The sequence below is a fragment of the Scyliorhinus torazame genome, chromosome 27 (assembly GCF_047496885.1).
Source record: "Scyliorhinus torazame isolate Kashiwa2021f chromosome 27, sScyTor2.1, whole genome shotgun sequence".
Lineage (NCBI taxonomy): Eukaryota > Metazoa > Chordata > Chondrichthyes > Carcharhiniformes > Scyliorhinidae > Scyliorhinus > Scyliorhinus torazame.
The window spans coordinates 41,307,891-41,335,444 of NC_092733.1; the positions used below are offsets into that span (position 1 = coordinate 41,307,891).

Sequence of the window (27,554 nt, forward strand, 5' to 3'; positions counted from 1 at the left end):
GCCTCCAACTGTTCATTGGCTAGTGTACAAGGACACTTCCCAATATGTCACCATTTAAATAATACTTTTCCATTCTGGTTTTCAGAATGAATAACTTCACATTCATCGCCATTGTACTGCATCTGCAATATGTTTGCCCACTCAGTCAACTTGTCTAAATAACCATCATCCTTCAATCCTCACAATTTCGCCCAATTTTGTGTCGTAGGCCAACTTGGAAATGTTACATTTGGTTCCTCATCCAGGTCATTTTACATATATATTGTTAACTGCTGAGGCCCAAGCACTCACTGCTGAGGCCCAAGCACTCACTGCTGAGACCCAAGCACTCATCCCTGCAGTAGAATTCCTACAGTGCAGAATGAGGCCATTTGGCCCATTGTGTCTGCACTGACCCTGTGAAAGAGCCCCCTACCTAGCCCCACTCCCCCGCCCTATCCCCACCTAACCTGCACATCTTTTGAAATTAAGGGGCAATGTAGCATGGCCAATCCGCCTAACCCTCACATCTTTACCCAGCCACTGCCTGTCACTCGGAAAAGACCCATTTATTCCCATGCTCTGTTTCATGTCTGTCAACCAGTTCTCGATCTATGCCAGTCTGTTACTCCCTATCCAATGTGCTTTAATTTTGCCCACTAACCTCTTATGACCGACCTTAGCAAAAGCTTTCTAAAAGTCCAAATACACCACATCCACTGGTTCTCCCTTATCTCTATTCAACTGGTTAAATACATTTAAAAAGACTCCAGCAGATTTGTTGAGCATGATTTTGCCTTTCATCAACCCTTGCAGACTTTGTCCAACCCCCCTAATGCTTTCCAAATGTTCTCTTATCATGACTTTTATGACCAATGCTAGCATCTTCCCCACTCCCGATGCCTGACTGACTGGCCTGTTTTTCTCCCTCTTTTCTCATCCTCCCTTTTTAATCAGTGGGGTTACATTTGCCACCTTCCAATCTGTAGGAACTGCTCCGGAATCTGGAGGATTTGTGCATCCAACATTCCCAGGGCCACTTCCCTCAAGTCCGAACATGTTGAGCAGCCAAAATGTCACAGGTGCTGGAATATTAAAATGGAAACTGGAAGCGCTTCGCAGGGGCTGGCAGCTTCTGTGGCGAGAGAGAGTTAATCATTCAGGCCTGTATCCTTACAGCGGGTTGATACCGCTCTCCATAGACGGTGTCTTCCTGAGAAAGAACTCCGGCTCCCCCCAGTTTATGCCCCACATTGCAACACTTTCGCAGCTCATCTTCCCATGGTTTTGTTGTCTATGGGAACTCGATTTATAACATGTCCGTCAGATTTTATTCCGTTAATGCCGCTCCTGTTGGATTGGCTTCTGCTTAAATATTATTCTCAATTTCGTCTTTCTCTGTTAACTGCTCCAGATTGGTTTGATTGCCGTCCCCTTCCTCATTCTACTCCCTATACACCTGCCTCCGAGTTTTCCGAGGACATTCCCATGTTCCCCGTTCAGGTGGGGTCTGACTTTGAGGGATAACTCCAGTCCAGCTCGGAAAGCAATGGCCTCTTCCCGGCACACCTCCTTGCAGCCAAGCGTTGATTTCCCCGACAGCGGCAGAAGACTGGGTGCATTGGATTCTGAATAAGAAGCAGAGAGTGTTGCCAGCTCTCGGCAGGCCAGGCAGGGTCCTCGGAGAGGGAAGCTGGGTTACCGCTATCGAGTTTTCGGCTATAGAGCACGTAGATGGTGAGGTGTTCTGAGATCAGCACCTTTTCCTCCTCGAGCTGTTTAATGCTGTGTCTGGAACCCCAGCTCAATGTGTTCCAAACTCATTTATTTCCAATAGAAAGAGATTTATTCCACCCTGTGCTGCTTTGGATTTGGGCCCAGTCGCGAACGAACATCAGCAGATATTGTGTGTTTTTAATTTTAGTTCACCCTCTAATACCTCTCTCTCTCTCTCTCTCTCTCTCTTCTCATCTTGTTAGCCTTACAAAGGATCACAGGAAGAGACCAAAATACAACAAATTGCTTGTAAGTATCCTGGTGTGGTGAACAAATGGGAACAACTTGCCTTTCAGACAAACAAAAATAAACTTTACCTACTCTCCCTTTCCCGCCACTTGTTGTAAAACGTTATTGAATTTGTTGGGGTTGGCCTGCGCGCCAAGCACTGATTGGTGAAAGGTGGATGATGAGAAACCAGGTGCTCAGTTAGCGTTGCCTTTGAGCGGTTCTGCGAGCACCCTGTACTCTTCCCGTTTGTCCTTTGTCCAGGCCTGTCACCTCCGTCAGCTTGTTTCTCTCCAAAGGGGAAGCAATGCTACCTGTCCTGCTTCTGCCTAATATTGCAGTCTTGAGTCAGCCCGGTTAAGGTGATGTCAAGAACTAGACTGTTTGATTGAGGGAGAAAGCTAAAGGAAGGCGTGTGCCGCCTGCAGAATGTGGGAACTCGTGGACATCAGTGTGGTCAGGGGCAAACCCGTCTGCAGAGGGCCTCGGCACTTTGAGCTCAGGTTTACGGAGCTGGAGGCTGAGCAGCAGACAGACCCGTCAGGATGTGGGCTCTTCAGATCTGGTCTGTGGTTAGGGGCAGGGGGGCGTGTGACTACAAATGAGGCAGGTAAGGGAACCAAGAGAATACAAGTGGAGGAGCCTCAACCTTCGCAATTGTCCACGGTGAGGTTCTTGCAGCTTGTGGGGATGGAAGTGGGGGCTGCAGGTTGGATGAGTAAACTGACCATGATACAGGAACCCCATTCCAGTGGAGGAAGTCAAGAGGAATACAGTGATAATAGGGGACAGTGTAGTCAGGGCGACTACATGAGGTACAATCAGATTGGCGGGGGACAAAAAGAGCAGAGTTAAGTCCGTGACTCGAAGATTTGTGTGGGAGAGATGGGTTTCAATTGACTGGGCCCTGGTACCAGGGAAAATGGGAGCTGGATTATTGGTACAGTCTTCACCTAGACAGTGTTGGGACCTGTGATCTGGGGAGCTGTATAACGAGGGCAGGAGTGAGGGCTTTAAACTAAATAGTGGGAGAGTGGGATCATGTCTGGGAAGATGTGATGAATTGAATAGAGAAGACAGGGAGATGATGGCAGGAAGAGGTATCAGTGGGCCAGCAGATAAGGCGAGAAAATTGGGAAAAAGACAGAACGAAAGGCTCTGTAGCTGAATGCACATAGCATTCATAACGAAACCGGTGAATTGACAACACAAATAGAAATAAATACGTGTGACCTGTTAGCCATTGCCCAGCCCCGGCTGCGGGATAACAAAGATTGCAACCTGAATATTTGCTGAAGGTTTCATGGAATCATAGAATCCCGACAGTGCAGAAAGAGCCATGCAGCCCAATGGGCCTGCACCGACCCTCGGAGAGTGCACCCAATCCAGGCTCACTCCCCCACCTTATCCCCGTAACTTAACCTTTGGACACCAAGGGGCAATTTAGCACAGCCAATCCATCTAACCACATCATAGAAACATAGAATTTACAGGGCAGAAAGAGGCCATTCGGCCCATCGAGTCTGCACCAGCCCTTACAAAGAGCAGCCTACTCAAGTCTATCTCTTCCCTATCTCCGTAACCCAGTAACCCCCCCCACCCACCTAACCTTTTTGGACACTGAGCGCAATTTATCATGGCCAATCCACCTAACCTGCACATCTTTGGACTGTGGGAGGAAACCGGAGCACCCGGAGGAAACCCACGCACACACGGGGAGAACGTGCAGACTCCGCACAGACAGTCACCCGAGGACGGATTTGAACCCGGGTCCGGATGCTGTGAGGCAGCAGTGCTAACCACTGTGCTACCGTGCCGCCCATGGTTGTCTATGGCTTGCTGTCAGTGTCGTCAGCAGTTACGTTAACCCGAGTCGACATGCTGATCTGAGGTTGACTCGGTCTTTGACTCACAATTCAGGTGCTGTTTACACGGTCCAGTAGTTAGCTTCAAATACAGCTAATCCCTTTAACAAACGTGTAGTGGGAGCGGGACTGTTTCACTGTGAACGTCAGCCAGATCCGAACCCAACTGAAAATGCTTTCTGCAAATGCCTGATGCCTTAGCTCCACCCAGCAATAACATCATCTCACCAAGCTGAAAACTAATTAACTCCCCGGTGAATCCCCTTAATCAAAATAAAATTGCATAAACCCACACTTTTACGATGGTTAATTGCACCTCAGAAACCTAAAACCATTCTTGTCTTTCAAGCCAAGATTATTTTTAAAACGTAACTGCAGTGTTCAAACACACTCGAACCCAGGCTTTTTAACCCTTACTTCACCAAATACGTATAATCCAATATATCTGATATCCCACATACGTCACATACGAGCATATGCTGGGCGAAACACAGCCTTATTGCACAGAATATCACTCTCTACTATGAAGGCTGTGTAACATTTATAGCTTTTAGTTACAACCTTCATAATAATAATCTTTTATTGTCTCAAGTATGAAGTTACTGTGAAAAGACCCCAGTCGCCACATTCCGGCGCCTGTTCGGGGAGGCTCGTATGGGAATTGAACCCGCGCTGTTGGCCTTGTTCTGCATTACAAACCAGCTGTCTAGCCCACTGAGCTAAACCAGCCCTGTCAGTTACATACATTGCAAACCCTCAGGATGGTTCAGGCTGTTCTCTCACTGGGAGGCTGTTAATGACTGGAGCTACCACCGCCTTTGATGTGCTCTAACCTTCCTAACATTCCAATCTAGGCCCCTACAGCACCAGCAACACCCCCCATTGTCCCATTGAGGCTTGATGGGCTGAAATACCCATCAAGCCTAGAAAGAGCTCTTGCTTCGTTTGTCAATTTGAAATCTGGTAATCTGTTTATTCTAAAACCCATTAATGCACATTTCACTATCAATCTTTTTTTAAAAATATATTTTATTCAAGATTTTTGGCCAAACATAACAGTATGTAGTGTTTCTTTTACACAACAATAAAGCAATATAAATAACAGGGGCCAGTTTTAAACAAATAAATAAATAATATATAAACAAAAACAAAACTGAATGGCAACTGCCTTGTCCAAAATAAATACTCTCCAAAAATACAATCCAATATACAATTACCTATAGCAAATACCTTTTCACATTATACATATACAATAACATCTCAGAGAGTCCGTTCGATTTCCCCCCCCCCCCCCCCCCCCGGGTTGCTGCTGCTGTCTACTTCTTTTCCATTCCCTCTATCTTTCTGTGAGGTAATCGACGAACGGTTGCCACCGCCTGGTGAACCCCTGAGCCGAACCCCTTAACACAAACTTAATCCGTTCTAACTTTATGAACCCTGCCATGTCGTTTATCCAGGTCTCCACACCTGGGGGTTTGGCTTCCTTCCACATTAACAATATCCTGCACCGGGCTACTAGGGACGCAAAGGCCAACACGTCAGCCTCTCTCGCCTCCTGCACTCCCGGCTCTTCTGCAACCCCAAATATAGCCAACCCCCAGCTTGGTTCGACCCGGACCCCCACCACCTTCGAAAGCACCTTTGCCACCCCCACCCAGAACTCCTGTAGTGCCGGGCATGACCAGAACATGTGGGTGTGATTCGCTGGGCCTCTCGAGCATCTCACACACCTATCCTCTACCCCAAAAAATTTACTAAGCCGTGCTCCAGTCATATGCGCCCTGTGTAACACCTTAAATTGTATCAGGCTTAGCCTAGCACACAAGGACGATGAGTTTACCCTACGTAGGGCATCAGCCCACAGCCCCTCCTCAATCTCCTCCCCAAGTTCTTCTTCCCATTTCACTTTCAGCTCATCTACCATGATCTCCCCCTCATCCCTCATTTCCCTGTATATGTCCGACACCTTACCGTCCCCAACCCATGTCTCTGAGATCACTCTATCCTGCACCTCCTGCGTCGGGAGCTGCGGGAATTCCCTCACCTGTTGCCTCGCAAAAGCCCTCAATTGCATGTACCGAAATGCATTCCCTTGGGGCAACCCATATTTTTCCGTCAATTCAATATAAATCTTAACATGAAATCATTTCAGCTATCCCACTTCGGTACGCCCAAGCGCCTCTGAACATCACCATTTAGAAGTTTCAAACCTTTTTGCGGGGGGGGGGGGGGGAATCTATTCTTCTGTCCTTGCTCTACCAATGTGAATAACCTCTCCCTTGATACTCAGTCTGCCGCCACTCACCTAACATCTATATCTTTTTGCAGCCCCTGTGTGTCCACCCCACAGCTCATATTCTTGCCGAGCTTTGTATCATTAAACACGACAAAGACAGAAATAGGGAAAACAAATGAATCCTAAATGGTAAAATGTTAACTGTCCCGGTGGGATCTTACTGTGTAGAAAAGCAGATCAAAGTGGCACTGATCATTCACAGTGGCACTGATCATTCACAGTGGCACTGATCATTCACAGTGGCACTGATCATTCACACTGGCACTGATATTTCACACTGGCACTGATCATTCACACTGGCACTGATCATTCACACTGGCACTGATATTTCACACTGGCACTGATATTTCACACTGGCACTGATATTTCACAGTGGCGCTGATATTTCACACTGGCACTGATATTTCACAGCGGCGCTGATATTTCACAGCGGCACTGATATTTCACACTGGCACTGATATTTCACAGCGGCGCTGATATTTCACACTGGCACTGATATTTCACAGCGGCACTGATATTTCACAGTGGCGCTGATATTTCACAGCGGCACTGATATTTCACACTGGCACTGATATTTCACACTGGCACTGATATTTCACAGCGGCACTGATATTTCACAGCGGCACTGATATTTCACAGTGGCACTGATCATTCACAGTGGCACTGATATTTCACACTGGCACTGATCATTCACAGTGGCACTGATATTTCACACTGGCACTGATCATTCACAGTGGCACTGATATTTCACAGCGGCGCTGATATTTCACAGCGGCACTGATATTTCACAGTGGCACTGATATTTCACAGTGGCACTGATATTTCACAGCGGCACTGATATTTCACAGCGGCACTGATATTTCACACTGGCACTGATCATTTACACTGGCACTGATATTTCACAGCGGCACTGATATTTCACAGCGGCACTGATATTTCACACTGGCACTGATCATTCACAGTGGCACTGATATTTCACACTGGCACTGATCATTCACAGTGGTACTGATCATTCACAGTGGCACTGATATTTCACAGTGGCACTGATATTTCACACTGGCACTGATATTTCACACTGGCACTGATCATTCACAGTGGCGCTGATCATTCACAGTGGCGCTGATATTTCACAGTGACACTGATCATTCACAGTGGCATCGATATTTCACAGCGGCACTGATATTTCACACTGGCACTGATATTTCACACTGGCACTGATATTTCAGTGGCACTGATATTTCACAGGGGCACTGATATTTTACACTGGCACTGATATTTCACAGTGGCGCTGATATTTCACACTGGCACTGATATTTCACAGTGGCACTGATATTTCACACTGGCACTGATATTTCACACTGGCACTGATCATTCACAGTGGCGCTGAAATTTCACACTGGCACTGATCATTCACAGTGGCATCGATATTTCACAGCGGCACTGATATTTCACACTGGCACTGATATTTCACACTGGCACTGATATTTCACACTGGCACTGATATTTCACAGTGACACTGATATTTCACAGTGGCACTGATATTCCACAGTGGCGCTGATATTTCACAGTGGCACTGATATTTCACAGTGGCGCTGATATTTCACACTGGCACTGATATTTCACATTGGCACTGATATTTCACACTGGCACTGATATTTCACACTGGCACTGATATTTCACACTGGCACTGATATTTCACACTGGCACTGATCATTCACAGTGGCACTGATATTTCACACTGGCACTGATATTTCACACTGGCACCGATATTTCACAGCGGCACTGATATTTCACACTGGCACTGATATTTCACACTGGCACTGATCATTCACAGTGGCACTGATATTTCACACTGGCACTGATCATTCACAGTGGCACTGATCATTCACAGCGGCACTGATATTTCACAGCGGCACTGATATTTCACACTGGCACTGAGCATTCACACTGGCACTGATATTTCACAGCGGCACTGATATTTCACAGCGGCGCTGATATTTCACACTGGCACTGATATTTCACAGCGGCACTGATATTTCACAGCGGCGCTGATATTTCACACTGGCACTGATATTTCACAGTGACACTGATATTTCACACTGGCACCGATATTTCACAGCGGCACTGATATTTCACACTGGCACTGATATTTCACAGCGGCACTGATATTTCACACTGGCGCTGATCATTCACACTGGCACTGATATTTCACAGTGGCACTGATATTTCACAGCGGCGCCGATATTTCACAGCGGCACTGATATTTCACACTGGCACTGAGCATTCACACTGGCACTGATATTTCACAGTGACACTGATATTTCACACTGGTACTGATATTTCACAGCGGCACTGATATTTCACACTGGCACTGAGCATTCACACTGGCACTGATATTTCACAGTGACACTGATATTTCACACTGGTACTGATATTTCACAGCGGCGCTGATATTTCACAGCGGCACTGATATTTCACACTGGCACTGAGCATTCACACTGGCACTGATCATTCACAGTGGCACTGATATTTCACACTGGCACTGATATTTCACACTGGCACCGATATTTCACAGCGGCACTGATATTTCACACTGGCACTGATATTTCACACTGGCACTGATATTTCACACTGGCACTGATATTTCACAGTGGCACTGATATTTCACAGCGGCACTGATATTTCACACTGGCACTGAGCATTCACACTGGCACTGATATTTCACAGCGGCACTGATATTTCACAGCGGCGCTGATATTTCACAGCGGCACTGATATTTCACACTGGCACTGATATTTCACACTGGCACTGATATTTCACAGCGGCGCTGATATTTCACACTGGCACTGATATTTCACAGCGGCGCTGATATTTCACAGCGGCGCTGATATTTCACAGCGGCACTGATATTTCACACTGGCACTGAGCATTCACACTGGCACTGATCATTCACAGTGGCACTGATATTTCACACTGGCACTGATATTTCACAGCGGCGCTGATATTTCACAGCGGCACTGATATTTCACACTGGCACTGATATTTCACAGCGGCGCTGATATTTCACACTGGCACTGATATTTCACAGCGGCACTGATATTTCACAGTGGCGCTGATATTTCACAGCGGCACTGATATTTCACACTGGCACTGATATTTCACACTGGCACTGATATTTCACAGCGGCACTGATATTTCACAGCGGCACTGATATTTCACAGTGGCACTGATCATTCACAGTGGCACTGATATTTCACACTGGCACTGATCATTCACAGTGGCACTGATATTTCACACTGGCACTGATCATTCACAGTGGCACTGATATTTCACAGCGGCGCTGATATTTCACAGCGGCACTGATATTTCACAGTGGCACTGATATTTCACAGTGGCACTGATATTTCACAGCGGCACTGATATTTCACAGCGGCACTGATATTTCACACTGGCACTGATCATTTACACTGGCACTGATATTTCACAGCGGCACTGATATTTCACAGCGGCACTGATATTTCACACTGGCACTGATCATTCACAGTGGCACTGATATTTCACACTGGCACTGATCATTCACAGTGGTACTGATCATTCACAGTGGCACTGATATTTCACAGTGGCACTGATATTTCACACTGGCACTGATATTTCACACTGGCACTGATCATTCACAGTGGCGCTGATCATTCACAGTGGCGCTGATATTTCACAGTGACACTGATCATTCACAGTGGCATCGATATTTCACAGCGGCACTGATATTTCACACTGGCACTGATATTTCACACTGGCACTGATATTTCAGTGGCACTGATATTTCACAGGGGCACTGATATTTTACACTGGCACTGATATTTCACAGTGGCGCTGATATTTCACACTGGCACTGATATTTCACAGTGGCACTGATATTTCACACTGGCACTGATATTTCACACTGGCACTGATCATTCACAGTGGCGCTGAAATTTCACACTGGCACTGATCATTCACAGTGGCATCGATATTTCACAGCGGCACTGATATTTCACACTGGCACTGATATTTCACACTGGCACTGATATTTCACACTGGCACTGATATTTCACAGTGACACTGATATTTCACAGTGGCACTGATATTCCACAGTGGCGCTGATATTTCACAGTGGCACTGATATTTCACAGTGGCGCTGATATTTCACACTGGCACTGATATTTCACATTGGCACTGATATTTCACACTGGCACTGATATTTCACACTGGCACTGATATTTCACACTGGCACTGATATTTCACACTGGCACTGATCATTCACAGTGGCACTGATATTTCACACTGGCACTGATATTTCACACTGGCACCGATATTTCACAGCGGCACTGATATTTCACACTGGCACTGATATTTCACACTGGCACTGATCATTCACAGTGGCACTGATATTTCACACTGGCACTGATCATTCACAGTGGCACTGATCATTCACAGCGGCACTGATATTTCACAGCGGCACTGATATTTCACACTGGCACTGAGCATTCACACTGGCACTGATATTTCACAGCGGCACTGATATTTCACAGCGGCGCTGATATTTCACACTGGCACTGATATTTCACAGCGGCACTGATATTTCACAGCGGCGCTGATATTTCACACTGGCACTGATATTTCACAGTGACACTGATATTTCACACTGGCACCGATATTTCACAGCGGCACTGATATTTCACACTGGCACTGATATTTCACAGCGGCACTGATATTTCACACTGGCGCTGATCATTCACACTGGCACTGATATTTCACAGTGGCACTGATATTTCACAGCGGCGCCGATATTTCACAGCGGCACTGATATTTCACACTGGCACTGAGCATTCACACTGGCACTGATATTTCACAGTGACACTGATATTTCACACTGGTACTGATATTTCACAGCGGCACTGATATTTCACACTGGCACTGAGCATTCACACTGGCACTGATATTTCACAGTGACACTGATATTTCACACTGGTACTGATATTTCACAGCGGCGCTGATATTTCACAGCGGCACTGATATTTCACACTGGCACTGAGCATTCACACTGGCACTGATCATTCACAGTGGCACTGATATTTCACACTGGCACTGATATTTCACACTGGCACCGATATTTCACAGCGGCACTGATATTTCACACTGGCACTGATATTTCACACTGGCACTGATATTTCACACTGGCACTGATATTTCACAGTGGCACTGATATTTCACAGCGGCACTGATATTTCACACTGGCACTGAGCATTCACACTGGCACTGATATTTCACAGCGGCACTGATATTTCACAGCGGCGCTGATATTTCACAGCGGCACTGATATTTCACACTGGCACTGATATTTCACACTGGCACTGATATTTCACAGCGGCGCTGATATTTCACACTGGCACTGATATTTCACAGCGGCGCTGATATTTCACAGCGGCGCTGATATTTCACAGCGGCACTGATATTTCACACTGGCACTGAGCATTCACACTGGCACTGATCATTCACAGTGGCACTGATATTTCACACTGGCACTGATATTTCACACTGGCACCGATATTTCACAGCGGCACTGATATTTCACACTGGCACTGATATTTCACACTGGCACTGATATTTCACAGTGGCACTGATATTTCACAGCGGCACTGATATTTCACACTTGCACTGATATTTCACACTGGCACTGATATTTCACAGCGGCGCTGATATTTCACAGCGGCACTGATATTTCACACTGGCACTGATATTTCACACTGGCACTGATATTTCACAGCGGCACTGATCATTCACACTGGCGCTGATCATTCACAGTGGCACTGATATTTCACACTGGCACTGATCATTCACAGTGGCGCTGATATTTCACAGCGGCACTGATATTTCACACTGGCACTGATCATTCACAGTGGTACTGATATTTCACAGTGGCACTGATCATTCACACTGGCACTGAGCATTCACACTGGCACTGATCATTCACAGTGGCACTGATATTTCACACTGGCACTGATCATTCACACTGGCACTGATCATTCACAGCGGCACTGATATTTCACACTGGCACTGATATTTCACACTGGCACTGATCATTCACAGTGGCACTGATATTTCACACTGGCACTGATCATTCACACTGGCACTGATATTTCACACTGGCACTGATCATTCACACTGGCACTGATATTTCACAGCGGCACTGATCATTCACAGTGGCACTGATCATTCACAGTGGCACTGATCATTCACAGTGGCACTGATATTTCACACTGGCACTGATCATTCACAGTGGCACTGATATTTCACAGCGGCACTGATATTTCACACTGGCACTGATATTTCACAGCGGCACTGATATTTCACACTGGCACTGATCATTCACAGTGGCACTGATATTTCACAGTGGCGCTGATATTTCACACTGGCACTGATATTTCACACTGGCACTGATCATTCACAGTGGCACTGATATTTCACAGCGGCACTGATATTTCACACTGGCACTGATATTTCACACTGGCACTGATATTTCACAGCGGCACTGATATTTCACAGCGGCACTGATATTTCACAGTGACACTGATATTTCACACTGGTACTGATATTTCACAGCGGCACTGATATTTCACACTGGCACTGATATTTCACAGCGGCACTGATATTTCACACTGGTACTGATCATTCACAGTGGCACTGATATTTCACAGTGGCGCTGATATTTCACAGTGGCGCTGATATTTCACACTGGCACTGATATTTCACAGTGGCACTGATATTTCACACTGGCACTGATATTTCACACTGGCACTGATCATTCACAGTGGCGCTGATATTTCACACTGGCACTGATCATTCACAGTGGCATCGATATTTCACAGCGGCACTGATATTTCACACTGGCACTGATATTTCACACTGGCACTGATATTTCACACTGGCACTGATATTTCACAGTGACACTGATATTTCACAGTGGCACTGATATTTCACAGTGGCGCTGATATTTCACAGTGGCACTGATATTTCACACTGGCACTGATCATTCACAGTGGCGCTGATATTTCACACTGGCACTGATATTTCACATTAGCACTGATATTTCACACTGGCACTGATATTTCACACTGGCACTGATATTTCACACTGGCACTGATCATTCACAGTGGCACTGATATTTCACACTGGCACTGATATTTCACACTGGCACCGATATTTCACAGCGGCACTGATATTTCACACTGGCACTGATATTTCACACTGGCACTGATCATTCACAGTGGCACTGATATTTCACACTGGCACTGATCATTCACAGTGGCACTGAGTATTCACAGTGGCACTGAGCATTCACACTGGCACTGATCATTCACAGTGGCACTGATATTTCACAGTGGCACTGATATTTCACACTGGCGCTGATCATTCACAGTGGCACTGAGCATTCACACTGGCACTGATCATTCACACTGGCACTGATATTTCACAGTGGCACTGATATTTCACAGTGGCACTGATATTTCACACTGGCGCTGATATTTCACACTGGCACTGATATTTCACACTGGCACTGATATTTCACACTGGCACTGATATTTCACAGTGACACTGATATTTCACAGTGGCACTGATATTTCACAGTGGCGCTGATATTTCACAGTGGCACTGATATTTCACACTGGCACTGATCATTCACAGTGGCGCTGATATTTCACACTGGCACTGATATTTCACATTAGCACTGATATTTCACACTGGCACTGATATTTCACACTGGCACTGATATTTCACACTGGCACTGATCATTCACAGTGGCACTGATATTTCACACTGGCACTGATATTTCACACTGGCACCGATATTTCACAGCGGCACTGATATTTCACACTGGCACTGATATTTCACACTGGCACTGATCATTCACAGTGGCACTGATATTTCACACTGGCACTGATCATTCACAGTGGCACTGAGTATTCACAGTGGCACTGAGCATTCACACTGGCACTGATCATTCACAGTGGCACTGATATTTCACAGTGGCACTGATATTTCACACTGGCGCTGATCATTCACAGTGGCACTGAGCATTCACACTGGCACTGATCATTCACACTGGCACTGATATTTCACAGTGGCACTGATATTTCACAGTGGCACTGATATTTCACACTGGCGCTGATATTTCACACTGGCACTGATCATTCACAGTGGCGCTGATATTTCACACTGGCACTGATATTTCACACTGGCACTGATATTTCACACTGGCACTGATATTTCACACTGGCACTGATATTTCACACTGGCACTGATATTTCACACTGGCACTTATATTTCACTGGCGCTGATATTTCACAGCTGCACTGATATTTCACACTGGCACTGATCATTCACAGTGGCGCTGATATTTCACATGGGCACTGATCATTCACAGTGGCACTGATATTTCACACTGGCACTGATATTTCACACTGGCACTGATCATTCACACCGGCACTGATCATTCACACTGGCACTGATCATTCACACTGGCACTGATCATTCACAGTGGCACTGATATTTCACAGTGGCACTGATATTTCACAGTGGCACTGATATTTCACAGTGGCACTGATATTTCACAGTGGCACTGATATTTCACAGTGGCACTGATATTTCACACTGGCACTGATATTTCACACTGGCACTGATATTTCACACTGGCACTGATATTTCACACTGGCACTGATCAAACACAGTGGCAGTGAGCATTCACAGTGGCACTGAGCATTCACAGTGGCACTGAGCATTCACAGTGGCACTGAGCATTCACACTGACACTGATATTTCACAGTGGCACTGATATTTCACACTGGCGCTGATATTTCACAGTGGCGCTGATATTTCACACTGGCACTGATCATTCACACTGGCACTGATATTTCACAGTGGCACTGATATTTCACAGTGGCACTGATATTTCACACTGGCACTGATCAAACACAGTGGCACTGAGCATTCACAGTGGCACTGAGCATTCACAGTGGCACTGAGCATTCACACTGGCACTGATATTTCACAGTGGCACTGATATTTCACACTGGCGCTGATATTTCACAGTGGCGCTGATATTTCACACTGGCACTGATCATTCACACTGGCACTGATCATTCACACTGGCACTGATCATTCACACTGGCACTGATATTTCACAGTGGCACTGATATTTCACAGTGGCACTGATATTTCACACTGGCACTGATCATTCACAGTGGCGCTGATATTTCACACTGGCACTGATCATTCACAGTGGAGCTGATATTTCACACTGGCACAGATATTTCACACTGGCACTGATCATTCACACTGGCACTGATGTTTCACACTGGCACTGATTTCACACTGGCACTGATATTTCACACTTGCGCTGATATTTCACAGTGGCGCTGATATTTCACAGTGGCGCTGATCATTCACACTGGCACTGATATTTCACACTGGCGCTGATCATTCACAGTGGCACTGATATTTCACAGTGGCACTGATATTTCACAGTGGCACTGATATTTCACACTGGCACTGATCATTCACAGTGGCACTGATATTTCTCACTGGCACTGATCATTCACACTGGCGCTGATCATTCACAGTGGCACTGATCATTCACAGTGGCGCTGATCATTCACACTGGCACTGATCATTCACACTGGCACTGATATTTCACAGTGGCGCTGATATTTCACAATGGCACTGATATTTCACACTGGCACTGATATTTCACACGCACTGATGTTTCACAGTGGCACTGATATTTCACACTGGCACTGATATTTCACACTGGCGCTGATATTTCACAGTGGCGCTGATATTTCACACTGGCACTGATCATTCACAGTGACACTGATCATTCACAGTGGCACTGATATTTCACAGTGGCACTGATATTTCACACTGGCACTGATATTTCACACTGGCACTGATATTTCACACTGGCACTGATATTTCACACTGGCACTGATATTTCACACTGTCACTGATATTTCACACTGGCACTGATATTTCACACTGGCACTGATATTTCACACTGGCACTGATCATTCACAGTGGCACTGAGCATTCACACTGGCACTGATATTTCACAGTGGCGCTGATATTTCACAGTGGCGCTGAGCATTCACAGTGGCACTGATATTTCACACTGGCACTGATATTTCACAGTGGATATTGTGATTCCGCAGCTGCTCGGATACTGAACCAAAATTCCAATATTTAATTTAATTTGTAAGAATGTGAGGAAAGAATCGGGATATGGTATATTAAAACCGACTTTATTATGAACTTTAACATCACAAAGACAATAGTTAAACAATGCAATGAAAGAACTCCCAACAGCTTTCTTTATCTCTACTCAAACAATACCCACTTCAGGTCAAAATCCACTTTTAAATACAGTTAGCAGACCCAGGAATACCTGCGTTATAGAGATCATTCTTGCCTCTCTCAGAATACTGTTCAACCTGGGAAACTATTTCTGCCCTGTTCACAGGAAAATCTTTTAATTTGCTGTTTTGAGAGCAGATGCTGGTCCTGTCCACAGTCCCAATCTAAAACTGAATTACAAAACGGAAAACTCCACACCTGACCGCTTCACCGAACTTAACACCATGGGCGGGATTCTCTTTCTCCCCCCCCCCCACCCCTGGGATTCACCGTCATGCCCCCTCCGGGATTCTCCGTCACGACCCCCCCCCGGGATTCTCCACCACGCCCCCACCCCCAGATTCTCCGTCACGCCCCCACCCCCCGGGATTCTCCGTCACGCCCCCACCCCACCCCCCCCCCCCGGGATTCTCCGTCACCCCCCCCCCCCCCCCCACCCCGGGATTCTCCATCTCGCTAGCCGACCAATGGGGTTTCCCATTGTGGGCAGCCCCAGGACGTCGAGAAATCCCCGGGTAGCCGGTGGAACGGAGAATCCTGACAGCAGAGAATCCCGGCAGGAGAGAATCCGGACAGCGGAGAATCCCGACAGCGGAGAATCCCGACAGGAGAGAATCCCGACAGGAGAGAATCCCGACGGGAGAATCCCGACAGGGGAGAATCCCGACAGGAGAGAATCCCGACAGGAGAGAATCCCGACAGCGGGGAATCCCGACAGCGGAGAATCCCGACAGGGGAGAATCCCGACAGCGGAGAATCCCGACAGGGGAGAATCCCGACAGGGGAGAATCCCGACAAGAGGGAATCCCGACAGCGGGGAATCCCGACAGGAGAGAATCCCGACAGCGGGGAATCCCGACAGCGGAGAATCCCGACAGGAGAGAATCCCGACAGGAGAGAATCCCGACAGCGGGGAATCCCGACGGGAGAGAATCCCGACAGCGGAGAATCCCGACAGGGGAGAATCCCGACAGGGGAGAATCCCGACAGCGGGGAATCCCGACAGCGGGGAATCCCGACAGGAGAGAATCCCGACAGCGGGGAATCCCGACAGGGGAGAATCCCGACAGGAGAGAATCCCGACAGGAGAGAATCCCGACAGCGGGGAATCCCGACAGCGGGGAATCCCAACAGGAGAGAATCCCGACAGGAGGGAATCCCGACAGCGGGGAATCCCGACAGGAGAGAATCCCGACAGGAGAGAATCCCGACAGCGGGGAATCCCGACGGGAGAATCCCGACAGGAGAGAATCCCGACAGCGGAGAATCCCGACGGGAGAATCCCGACAGGAGAGAATCCCGACAGCGGAAAATCCCGACAGGAGAGAATCTCGACAGGAGAGAATCCCGACAGCGGGGAATCCCGACGGGAGAGAATCCCGACAGGAGAGAATCCCGACAGGAGAGAATCCCGACAGAAGAGAATCCCGACAGTGGGGAATCCCGACAGGGGAGTCTTCAGCCCCAATGTCTCGGATTATGGACGGATTATGATTCTCCGAGCATTCTCCAGGGTGGAGAATCGGCGGCCACCACAAAATCCTGTCCAACGCCGCTCCCGCAAATCTACAGTCCCCGGAGAATCGCCGCAAATCGCGCGTGGTCTACGCGATGCGGGTAGGGGGCCATTGATAGAGGCCCCCGTGGCGATTCTCCAACGACAAATGGCCGAGGGTCCGATGCCATGGTTCTAACCACATTTTACCTGTCGGGAACGGCCAGTGTCAGCCTGCGGCCGCCCTGGTGGGGGTGCAAGGGGATCCTTCGCCGCAGGGGGAGGGGTGGGCCTCACGGACGGCCAGGCTAGCGATCGGGGGCCACTGATCCGCGGGCGCTCGTGATTTGACGCTGGAGTGGGGACGTTATTGGAGAATTCCTCCCCATGTGTTCCCCAGGGAACCTCATTTATTATAAAAACTAAATTTAATGAGTCCAACTTTTACGATGCTTTAATTACACTTCTGTTTTCCAAAAAGCTCACCTGTCTTTCAAACCAAGATTTTTTAAAAACGTGATTGTAGTAATCACAGACACTAACCCAGACTTTTATCCCTTACAATACCAAATACATATACAAAATTTCTACATTCACCGTGAGAGGAGATCAGAACTTAAAATGCAAAAAAGTCCTTGGCGGAGTGTCGTGTTGAAGAGGGTACAACAGCTGGGTTGGGCTGCGGTTGTGGTGTTGAAGGATTGACACACAAAGGCCATGGCACAGTGGAGATGGACAGCGATGTTTTGGAGGGTGGGGGGAGGAGGTGTGGTTACATGATTGCAGAGTGTAACGGTGCCAGGCTCTGGCGGATTCTAATGCTCCTTTTGCTGCTTGGTTTTCACACTTTCACACTTCCCCGTTTTGTCGCCGCAGGAACACCATTTCATTAAACGCTACGAGACGTTAGAAGTGGACGTGGCTTCCTGGTTCAAAGAGGTCATGGCAAAGACCGAATCCCCGCGATCAAGCAACATCCTCAGCCAGCAACATCTCCCCATCTTCTCTAGGTAGCCAGCAGTGCAGCCAAGTGGACATGCGGGGGGGGGGGTTTGGGGAATGGGGGGGGGGGGGGGCAGTCGGCAAGTCACCGCCAACACCCACGTCACCAGTCAAAGCTCCTAAGACCAATGAATTGTACCTAGCCTGCCTGTGGTGGTCTTTCTCCAGTGTTGTGATCATTTTTAATTAACTCCGGAGCGTAGGTGGTCGCGCTTTGAAGAGCGATTGAGGAACAGGTGTCACACGCCACATCTCGGACTGAGGGCTCGTCGTCTCTTTGCTCCTGTGAAACGCAGGCATGCTGCCGTTATCCCCCCCCCCCCCCCTTCACCTTCCCTCATGGTCAGTGCCGCTGCTGAGGAAATGCAGATTTATATAGTGTTTAAATAAATATTACCGGGTTATGCACTGTGATCAAGGAAAGCAAAGGATTTTACCTAATTTATTAAAATATGAAAGCGTAGCTGATGTGAAGTCTCAGTGTGTTAGTGTGCAGGCACCTGTGTTATTGCAATAGTCTAGTGTGTTTAAAACGCATGAGAAAATGCTGCTTTATTTTATTTCAAACAAATGACTTTCAAAGCCTTTTTTGTAAAGAGTTCCATTCAGATGGCTTTGCAGAGAACGTCTGGCAGAATATACCAAACCAGTTTGCTTGGGTATTTTTTCTCTCTCTCTCTCTGCATCGTTGACTCTGTACAGACGGGTGCCGGTGTAATTTGGGCGATTGCGCCAGTGTCCCAGTTGCTCACTGGTTCGACAGGTGACTTTTAATTTTTATTCAACCTGGGTGAGAATGCGCGGAGTGATTCTGAATCCCAGCAATCCTCTCCGATCTCACTGCACTTGCCTCTCTAGTCACTGCCGGGATTTCACTGCAGGCTTCAGTTCCGTTTCTTACCAGTCCCGAGCTGCTTTTTTCAGCAGCAGCGAGAGAACGGTCTCGACGTCCCGAGAGGATGCCCCCGATCGCTGCCCCCGATCGCTGCCCCCGATCGCTGCCCCCGATCGCTGCCCCCGATCGCTGCCCCCCGATCGCTGCCCCCCGATCGCAGCCCCCGATCGCAGCCCCCGATCGCTGCCCCCGATCGCAGCCCCCGATCGCTGCCCCCCGATCGCTGCCCCCCGATCGCTGCCCCCCGATCGCTGCCCCCCGATCGCTGCCCCCCGATCGCTGCCCCCCGATCGCTGCCCCCCGATCGCTGCCCCCCGATCGCTGCCCCCGATCGCAGCCCCCGATCGCTGCCCCCCGATCGCTGCCCCCCGATCGCTGCCCCCCGATCGCTGCCCCCCGATCGCTGCCCCCCGATCGCTGCCCCCCGATCGCTGCCCCCCGATCGCTGCCCCCGATCGCTGCCCCCGATCGCTGCCCCCGATCGCTGCCCCCGATCGCTGCCCCCGATCGCTGCCCCCGATCGCTGCCCCCGATCGCTGCCCCCGATCGCTGCCCCCGATCGCTGCCCCCGATCGCTGCCCCCCGATCGCTACCCCCGATCGCTGCCCCCCGATCGCTGCCCCCCGATCGCTGCCCCCCGATCGCTGCCCCCCGATCGCTGCCCCCCGATCGCTGCCCCCCGATCGCTGCCCCCCGATCGCTGCCCCCGATCGCTGCCCCCCGATCGCTGCCCCCCGATCGCTGCCCCCCGATCGCTGCCCCCGATCGCTGCCCCCCGATCGCTGCCCCCGATCGCTGCCCCCCGATCGCAGCCGGGCCCCTCCCGGATGCTGTGTCGCTTTTCCAGAGAAGTTGTGAAGGTTGGGGAACTGCCACTGGTTTCTAACTCTCTGGGACAAGCCAAAGTGTGGGGCTGGTCCAGGGCAAGTAAGGACTAGGGTCCTGAAGTCGTCTGTCACACAGGCTTAAATTCGCCATGAGCGCTGACGCAGGGCGAGCGAGGCATTCCCCACGGCAGTGATTCAGCCAGTTCTGTTCACGCGCTTTGAGGCTTAATTATCCTCAACTTCGATTGCCTGTTTGGTCTGCTGCTGGTACATACCAATCAAATCTTCAGACTGAAGCACTGAGTTTCCGAACTCTTTTCAAGATGGTTGCAATATCAGAACAATCAAGTCATTTATCTTCATTTTTTAGCGTTGAAACCATCGAAAGAGTTGCAAATTGTGGCTCGTGTATGAAGATCAATCCCTCGGTATCCTTGCCCAAAGTGGCCTCTACGCGTCGTGGTTAAACCGTGCTCCCGTTGTGGAGCGTTACAAGATTTCTCCGTGACCGTTCCCCCCGCCCCAAGGCGAGAATTCCCACCCAGAATACGTTCCGTAAACTATTCCCACTGGTCAAAGTGACCCACCTTCATCACATGTCCTCCGATCGCAATCAGTTTATTGAGCGAGGCAAGTCTGCTTTAACACCCAATCCACGGCATTCTCAATCTTCTCGTGCTTTTCCCGCCTTGACTTCACGTTTGAGGGTAGCTTCAACAAATAACGTGATTAAATTTTATTTATATATAGAACATAGAACAATACAGCGCAGTACAGGCCCTTCGGCCCACGATGTTGCACCGAAACAAAAGCCATCTAATCTACACTATGCCATTATCATCCATATGTTTATCCAATAAACTTTTAAATGCCCTCAATATTGGCGAGTTCACTACTGTAGCAGGTAGGGCATTCCACAGCCTCACTACTCTTTGCGTAAAGAACCTACCTCTGACCTCTGTCCTATATCTATTACCCCTCAGTTTAAAGCTATGTCTCCTCGTGCCAGCCATATCCATCTCTCACTGTCCACCCTATCCAACCCCCTGATCATTTTGTATGCCTCTATTAAGTCTCCTCTTAACCTTCTTCTCTCCAACGAAAACAACCTCAAGTCCATCAGCCTTTCCTCATAAGATTTTCCCTCCATACCAGGCAACATCCTGGTAAATCTCCTCTGCACCCGCTCCAAAGCCTCCACGTCCTTCCTATAATGCGGTGACCAGAACTGTACGCAATACTCCAAATGCGGCCGTACCAGAGTTCTGTACAGCTGCAACATGACCTCCCGACTCCGGAACTCAATCCCTCTACCAATAAAGGCCAACACTCCATAGGCCTTCTTCACAACCCTATCAACCTGGGTGGCAACTTTCAGGGATCTATGTACATGGACACCTAGATCCCTCTGCTCATCCACACTTTCAATAACTTTACCATTAGCCAAATATTCCGCTTTCCTGTTATTCCTTCCAAAGTGAATCACCTCACACTTCTCTACATTAAACTCCATTTGCCACCTCTCAGCCCAGCTCTGCAGCTTATCTATATCCCTCTGTAATCTGCTACATCCTTCCACACTATCGACAACACCACCGACTTTAGTATCGTCTGCAAATTTACTCACCCACCCTTCTGCGCCTTCCTCTAGGTCATTGATAAAAATGACAAACAGCAACGGCCCCAGAACAGATCCTTGTGGTACTCCACTTGTGACTGTACTCCATTCTGAACATTTCCCATCAACCACCACCCTCTGTCTCCTTTCAGCTAGCCAATTTCTGATCCACATCTCTAAATCACCCTCAATCCCCAGCCTCCGTATTTTTTGCAATAGCCTACCGTGGGGAACCTTATCAAACGCTTTGCTGAAATCCATATACACCACATCAACTGCTCTACCCTCGTCTACCTGTTCAGTCACCTTCTCAAAGAACTCAATAAGGTTTGTGAGGCATGACCTACCCTTCACAAAGCCATGCTGACTATCCCTGATCATATTATTCCTATCTAGATGATTATAAATCTTGTCTCTTATAATCCCCTCCAAGACTTTACCCACTACAGACGTGAGGCTCACCGGTCTATAGTTGCCGGGGTTGTCTCTGCTCCCCTTTTTGAACAAAGGGACCACATTTGCTGTCCTCCAGTCCTCTGGCACTATTCCTGTAGCCAATGATGACATAAAAATCAAAGCCAAAGGTCCAGCAATCTCTTCGCTGGCCTCCCAGAGAATCCTAGGATAAATCCCATCAGGTCCCGGGGACTTATCCATTTTCAGCCTGTCCAGAATTGCCAACACCTCTTCCCTACGTACCTCAATGCCATCTATTCTATTAGCCTGGGGCTCAGCATTCTCCTCCACAACATTATCTTTTTCCTGAGTGAATACTGACGTAAAATATTAATTTAGTATCTCGCCTATCTCTTCCGACTCCACACACAATTTCCCATCCCTGTCCTTGACTGGTCCTACTCTTTCCCTAGTCATTCGCTTATTCCTGACATACCTATAGAAAGCTTTTGGGTTTTCCTTGATCCTTCCTGCCAAATACTTCTCATGTCCCCTCCTTGCTCGTCTTAGCTCTCTCTTTAGATCCTTCCTCGCTACCTTGTAACTATCCATCGCCCCAACCGAAACTTCACACTTCATCTTCACATAGGCCTCCTTCTTCCTCTTAACAAGAGATTCCACTTCCTTGGTAAACCACGGTTCCCTCGCTCGACGCCTTCCTCCCTGTCTGACCGGTACATACTTATCAAGAACACGCAGTAGCCCCACTTGAACAAGCCCCACTTATCCAGTGTGCCCAACACTTGCAGCCTACGTCTCCACCTTATCCCCCCCCAAGTCATGTCTAATGGCATCATAATTGCCCTTCCCCCAGCTATAACTCTTGCCCTGCGGTGTATACTTATCCCTTTCCATCATTAACGTAAACGTCACCGAATTGTGGTCACTGTCCCCAAAGTGCTCTCCTACCTCCAAATCCAACACCTGGCCTGGTTCATTACCCAAAACCAAATCCAACGTGGCCTCGCCTCTTGTTGGCCTGTCAACATATTGTTTCAGGAAACCCTCCTGCACACACTGTACAAAAAACGACCCATCTATTGTACTCGAACTATATATTTTCCAGTCAATATTTGGAAAGTTAAAGTCTCCCATAATAACTGCCCTGTTACTTTCGCTCATATCCAGAATCATCTTCGCCATCCTTTCCTCTACATCCCGAGAACTATTAGGAGGCCTATAAAAAAACTCCCAACAGGGTGACCTCTCCTTTCCTGTTTCTAACTTCAGCCCATACTACCTCGGAAGAAGAGTCCCCATCTAGCATCCTCTCCGCCACCGTAATACTGCTCTTGACTAGCAGCGCTACACCTCCCCCTCTTTTGCCTCCTTCTCTGAGCTTACTAAAACACCTAAACCCCGGAACCTGCAACATCCATTCCTGTCCCTACTCTATCCATGTCTCCGAAATGGCCACAACATCGAAGTCCCTGGTACCAACCCATGCTGCCAGTTCCCCTACCTTGTTTCGTATACTCCTGGCATTGAAGTAGACACACTTCAAACCACCTACCTGAACACTGGCCCCCTCCTGCGACGTCAAATCTGTGCTCCTGACCTCTATACTCTCATTCTCCCTTACCCTAAAACTACAATCCAGGTTCCCATGCCCCTGCTGCATTAGTTTAAACCCCCCAAAGAGCACTAACAAATCTCCCCCCCAGGATATTTGTGCCCCTCAGGTTCAGATGTAGACCATCCTGTCTGTAGAGGTCCCACCTTCCCCAGAAAGAGTCCCAGTTATCCAGAAATCTGAATCCCTCCCGCCTGCACCATCCCTGTAGCCACGTGTTTAAATGCTCTCTCTCCCTATTCCTCATCTCACTATCACGTGGCACGGGCAACAACCCAGAGATAACAACTCTGTTTGTTCTAGTTCTGAGCTTCCATCCTAGCTCCCTGAAAGCCTGCCTGACATCCTTGTCCCCTTTCCTACCTATGTCGTTAGTGCCAATGTGGACCACGACTTGGGGCTGCTCCCCCTCCCCCTAAGGACCCGGAAAACACGATCCGAGACATCACGTACCCTTGCACCTGGGAGGCAACATACCAAACGTGAGTCTCTCACGCTCCCACAAAATCTCCTATCTATGCCCCTGACTATAGAGTCCCCAATTACTAATGCTCTGCTCCTCTCCCCCCTTCCCTTCTGAGCAACAGGGACAGACTCCGTGCCAGAGGCCCGTACCCCATGGCTTACCCCTGGTAAGTCGTCCTCCCCACAAGTATCCAAAGCGGTATACTTGTTTCTCAGGAGAACGACCGCAGGGGATCCCTGCACTGACTGCTTTTTCCCAGTCCATCTTACAGTTACCCACCTATCTCCAATCTTTGGTGAAACCAATTCCCTGAAGCTGCTATCTATGACCCCTTCTGCCTCCCGAATGATCCGAAGTTCTTCCAACTCCAGCTCCAGTTCCCTAACTCGGTCTTGGAGGAGCTGGAGATGGCAGCACTTCCTGCAGGTAACATCAGCAGGGACACTAACTGCATCCCTCACCTCAAACATCCTGCAGGAGGAACATTGCACTCCCTTCCCTGCCATTCCTCTAACTTTCTACCAAGATCTGGCTCACAACTAAATTAAATTTTTATAAAAAATAATAATAATATAATAAAATATGGTACTTACCTCAGACCAATGGGTTTTATTATTAGGTTAGAGGAGGAGGGCGGGTGGGAGACACTACACGTGTAGTGTCTCGGGTTTCCTCTCCACCAGAATTTATTGGTGAGGGTCTTCCCAGACGTCCGCGGGTCGACTTCCTGTTCCCGCCTAAAAAAACTAATTTTAAAAAAAGAAAAATTCTCAGCTCCTGCTGAAATTGACTAACCAGCCAGCTCCACTCCCGCCGAAATCGACTGGCCTGCCCCTGCAAAGACAAGTGCTTTTAAAGGACAGACTTACCTCCCAGCAGCCACTTCCGCAATGCTCCCGCTGAAACTGACTCACCAGCTGATTCTCACGCCGAAATCGACTGGCCTGCCCCTGCAAAGACAAGTGCTTTTAAAGGACAGACTTACCTCCCAGCAGCCACTTCCGCACTGCTCCCGCTGAAACTGACTCACCAGCTGTTCTCACGCCGAAATCGACTGGCCTGCCCCTGCAAAGACAAGTGCTTTTAAAGGACAGACTTACCTCCCAGCAACCACTTCCGCACTGCTCCCGCTGAAACTGACTCACCAGCTGTTCTCACGCCGAAATCGACTGGCCTGCCCCTGCAAAGACAAGTGCTTTTAAAGGACAGACTTATGATTTTCATGTTTTGAAGAGGAAAGGAGGCTAGCAGGTTGGGACAATGCCTGCTGTTCTCAGAGCCCAGCCACTGGAAACTGTCCTTTCTCCAGTTTATTTTCAGTGGGGGGAGAAGCTGAAAAACCTAAATTCAATTTGGACTGGACAAGGATCTGTGCATCTAGCCTGGGAATGGGAATCTGTGCATGATGGGGTTTTGGTTAGACCACGGGGAGAAGGCCGAGTGAGAGAGCCGTAAAGAAAGAGAGGGGAGAAGGCGAACTTGGAAGATGAAGATAGGTGAGTTTGGCTATTTGTGGCGATGGTGTTTTGGGAGTTTCCGTTCTCTGGGGTTAAAGGGTAGTGCTGCAAAGTAGGCAGACGAGCAGGGCTCGGAAACATTATTAACTGAAACAGCTTTATTCCCGGGATCAGAGGAAAGCAAAGGATGAGTTGAAGAATAAAGGACATGGGCGAGGAGTGCTTCATAAATGCACTTCCGAAGACGCTCTAGTTAATTAGACAGATGAACAGCGAGTTTGTTTTAAGCATCTGATGTGGAAGTAGGACCGATGTCGAGAGTTGAGTGGTGACTGGCCTCTGTCTTGAGCCGGTTGGTCACAATGAGAGTCCTGGTGGATACGGGTCAGCAAAGCGACGCAGCGAGCATTCACTACGCAGGGTGCCTTTCATTTCAAAGGCTGCACTGAGTAATATCGAGCTGGGAACGGGACTTCACGGAATGGGGAGAACGGGCAGTTTAAAACAGCCAAGCACACACACAAACAACATTCCACTTCAGTCCTATTTTTTTTGAACGTGACAGATCGGCTTGAATTTAAACTTGCATCAACAATTGTTGCTGAAGAAATGGTGCTTGAATGGGCGGCGCAGTGGTTAGCACTGCTGCCTCACACCGCCGCGGACCCGGGTTCGATCCTGGCTCTGGGTCACTGTCCGTGTGGAGTTTGCACATTCTCCCCGTGTCTGCGTGGGTTTCACCCCCACAACCCAAAGATGTGCAGGGTCGCTAAATTGCCCCTTAATTGGGAAAAAAAGAATTGGCACTCTTTTTTAAATTTAAGAAGTGATACTTGACACCCTTACAGGATTGTTGACTTGAAGTTAAGCAGATTTATGCCAAATGAGGAAAGCCCAAAAGTGCCCAGGCGGAGGGTAGCCAGCGGAAATCTCAACTACCGTTGTGGTAATGTTGCTGTGATATTTAACTGCCGGGTGTCGCGGGTCTGCAAGTTGCCTGAAACCCCGGACAGCCAGCTGGTTGCCCGCAAGAGCAGTTCCCAGACACCTTCATCCCAGGCAGGCCTTTGAGAATGTTATGCAGGGGCCTTTCACACCGTGTGTTTGGGGAAGGGTTGTGCGTCAGTAAGAACCGAGAAAGGGAGACTTTGGGCAGCAGTATCCAAGCTGGGACT

At 48.5% G+C, this 27,554-nt stretch overlaps 1 protein-coding gene across 3 annotated transcripts in view; it reads left to right on the plus strand.

Annotated features, from left to right (window-relative positions):
• The window catches only part of map2k7 (mitogen-activated protein kinase kinase 7), a 201,584-nt gene extending 182,029 nt beyond the window's left edge, over window positions 1–19,555 (plus strand). For all 3 annotated transcript variants that reach the window (XM_072491280.1, XM_072491282.1, XM_072491281.1), the window contains 2 exons: window positions 1,959–2,004; window positions 18,962–19,555. In XM_072491280.1, coding sequence (XP_072347381.1) covers window positions 1,959–2,004; window positions 18,962–19,099 — 184 coding nt within the window. In that variant the 3' untranslated portion in view covers window positions 19,100–19,555. The remainder of the gene's footprint in view (window positions 1–1,958; window positions 2,005–18,961) is intronic.
• Window positions 19,556–27,554: the final 7,999 nt, after the last annotated feature.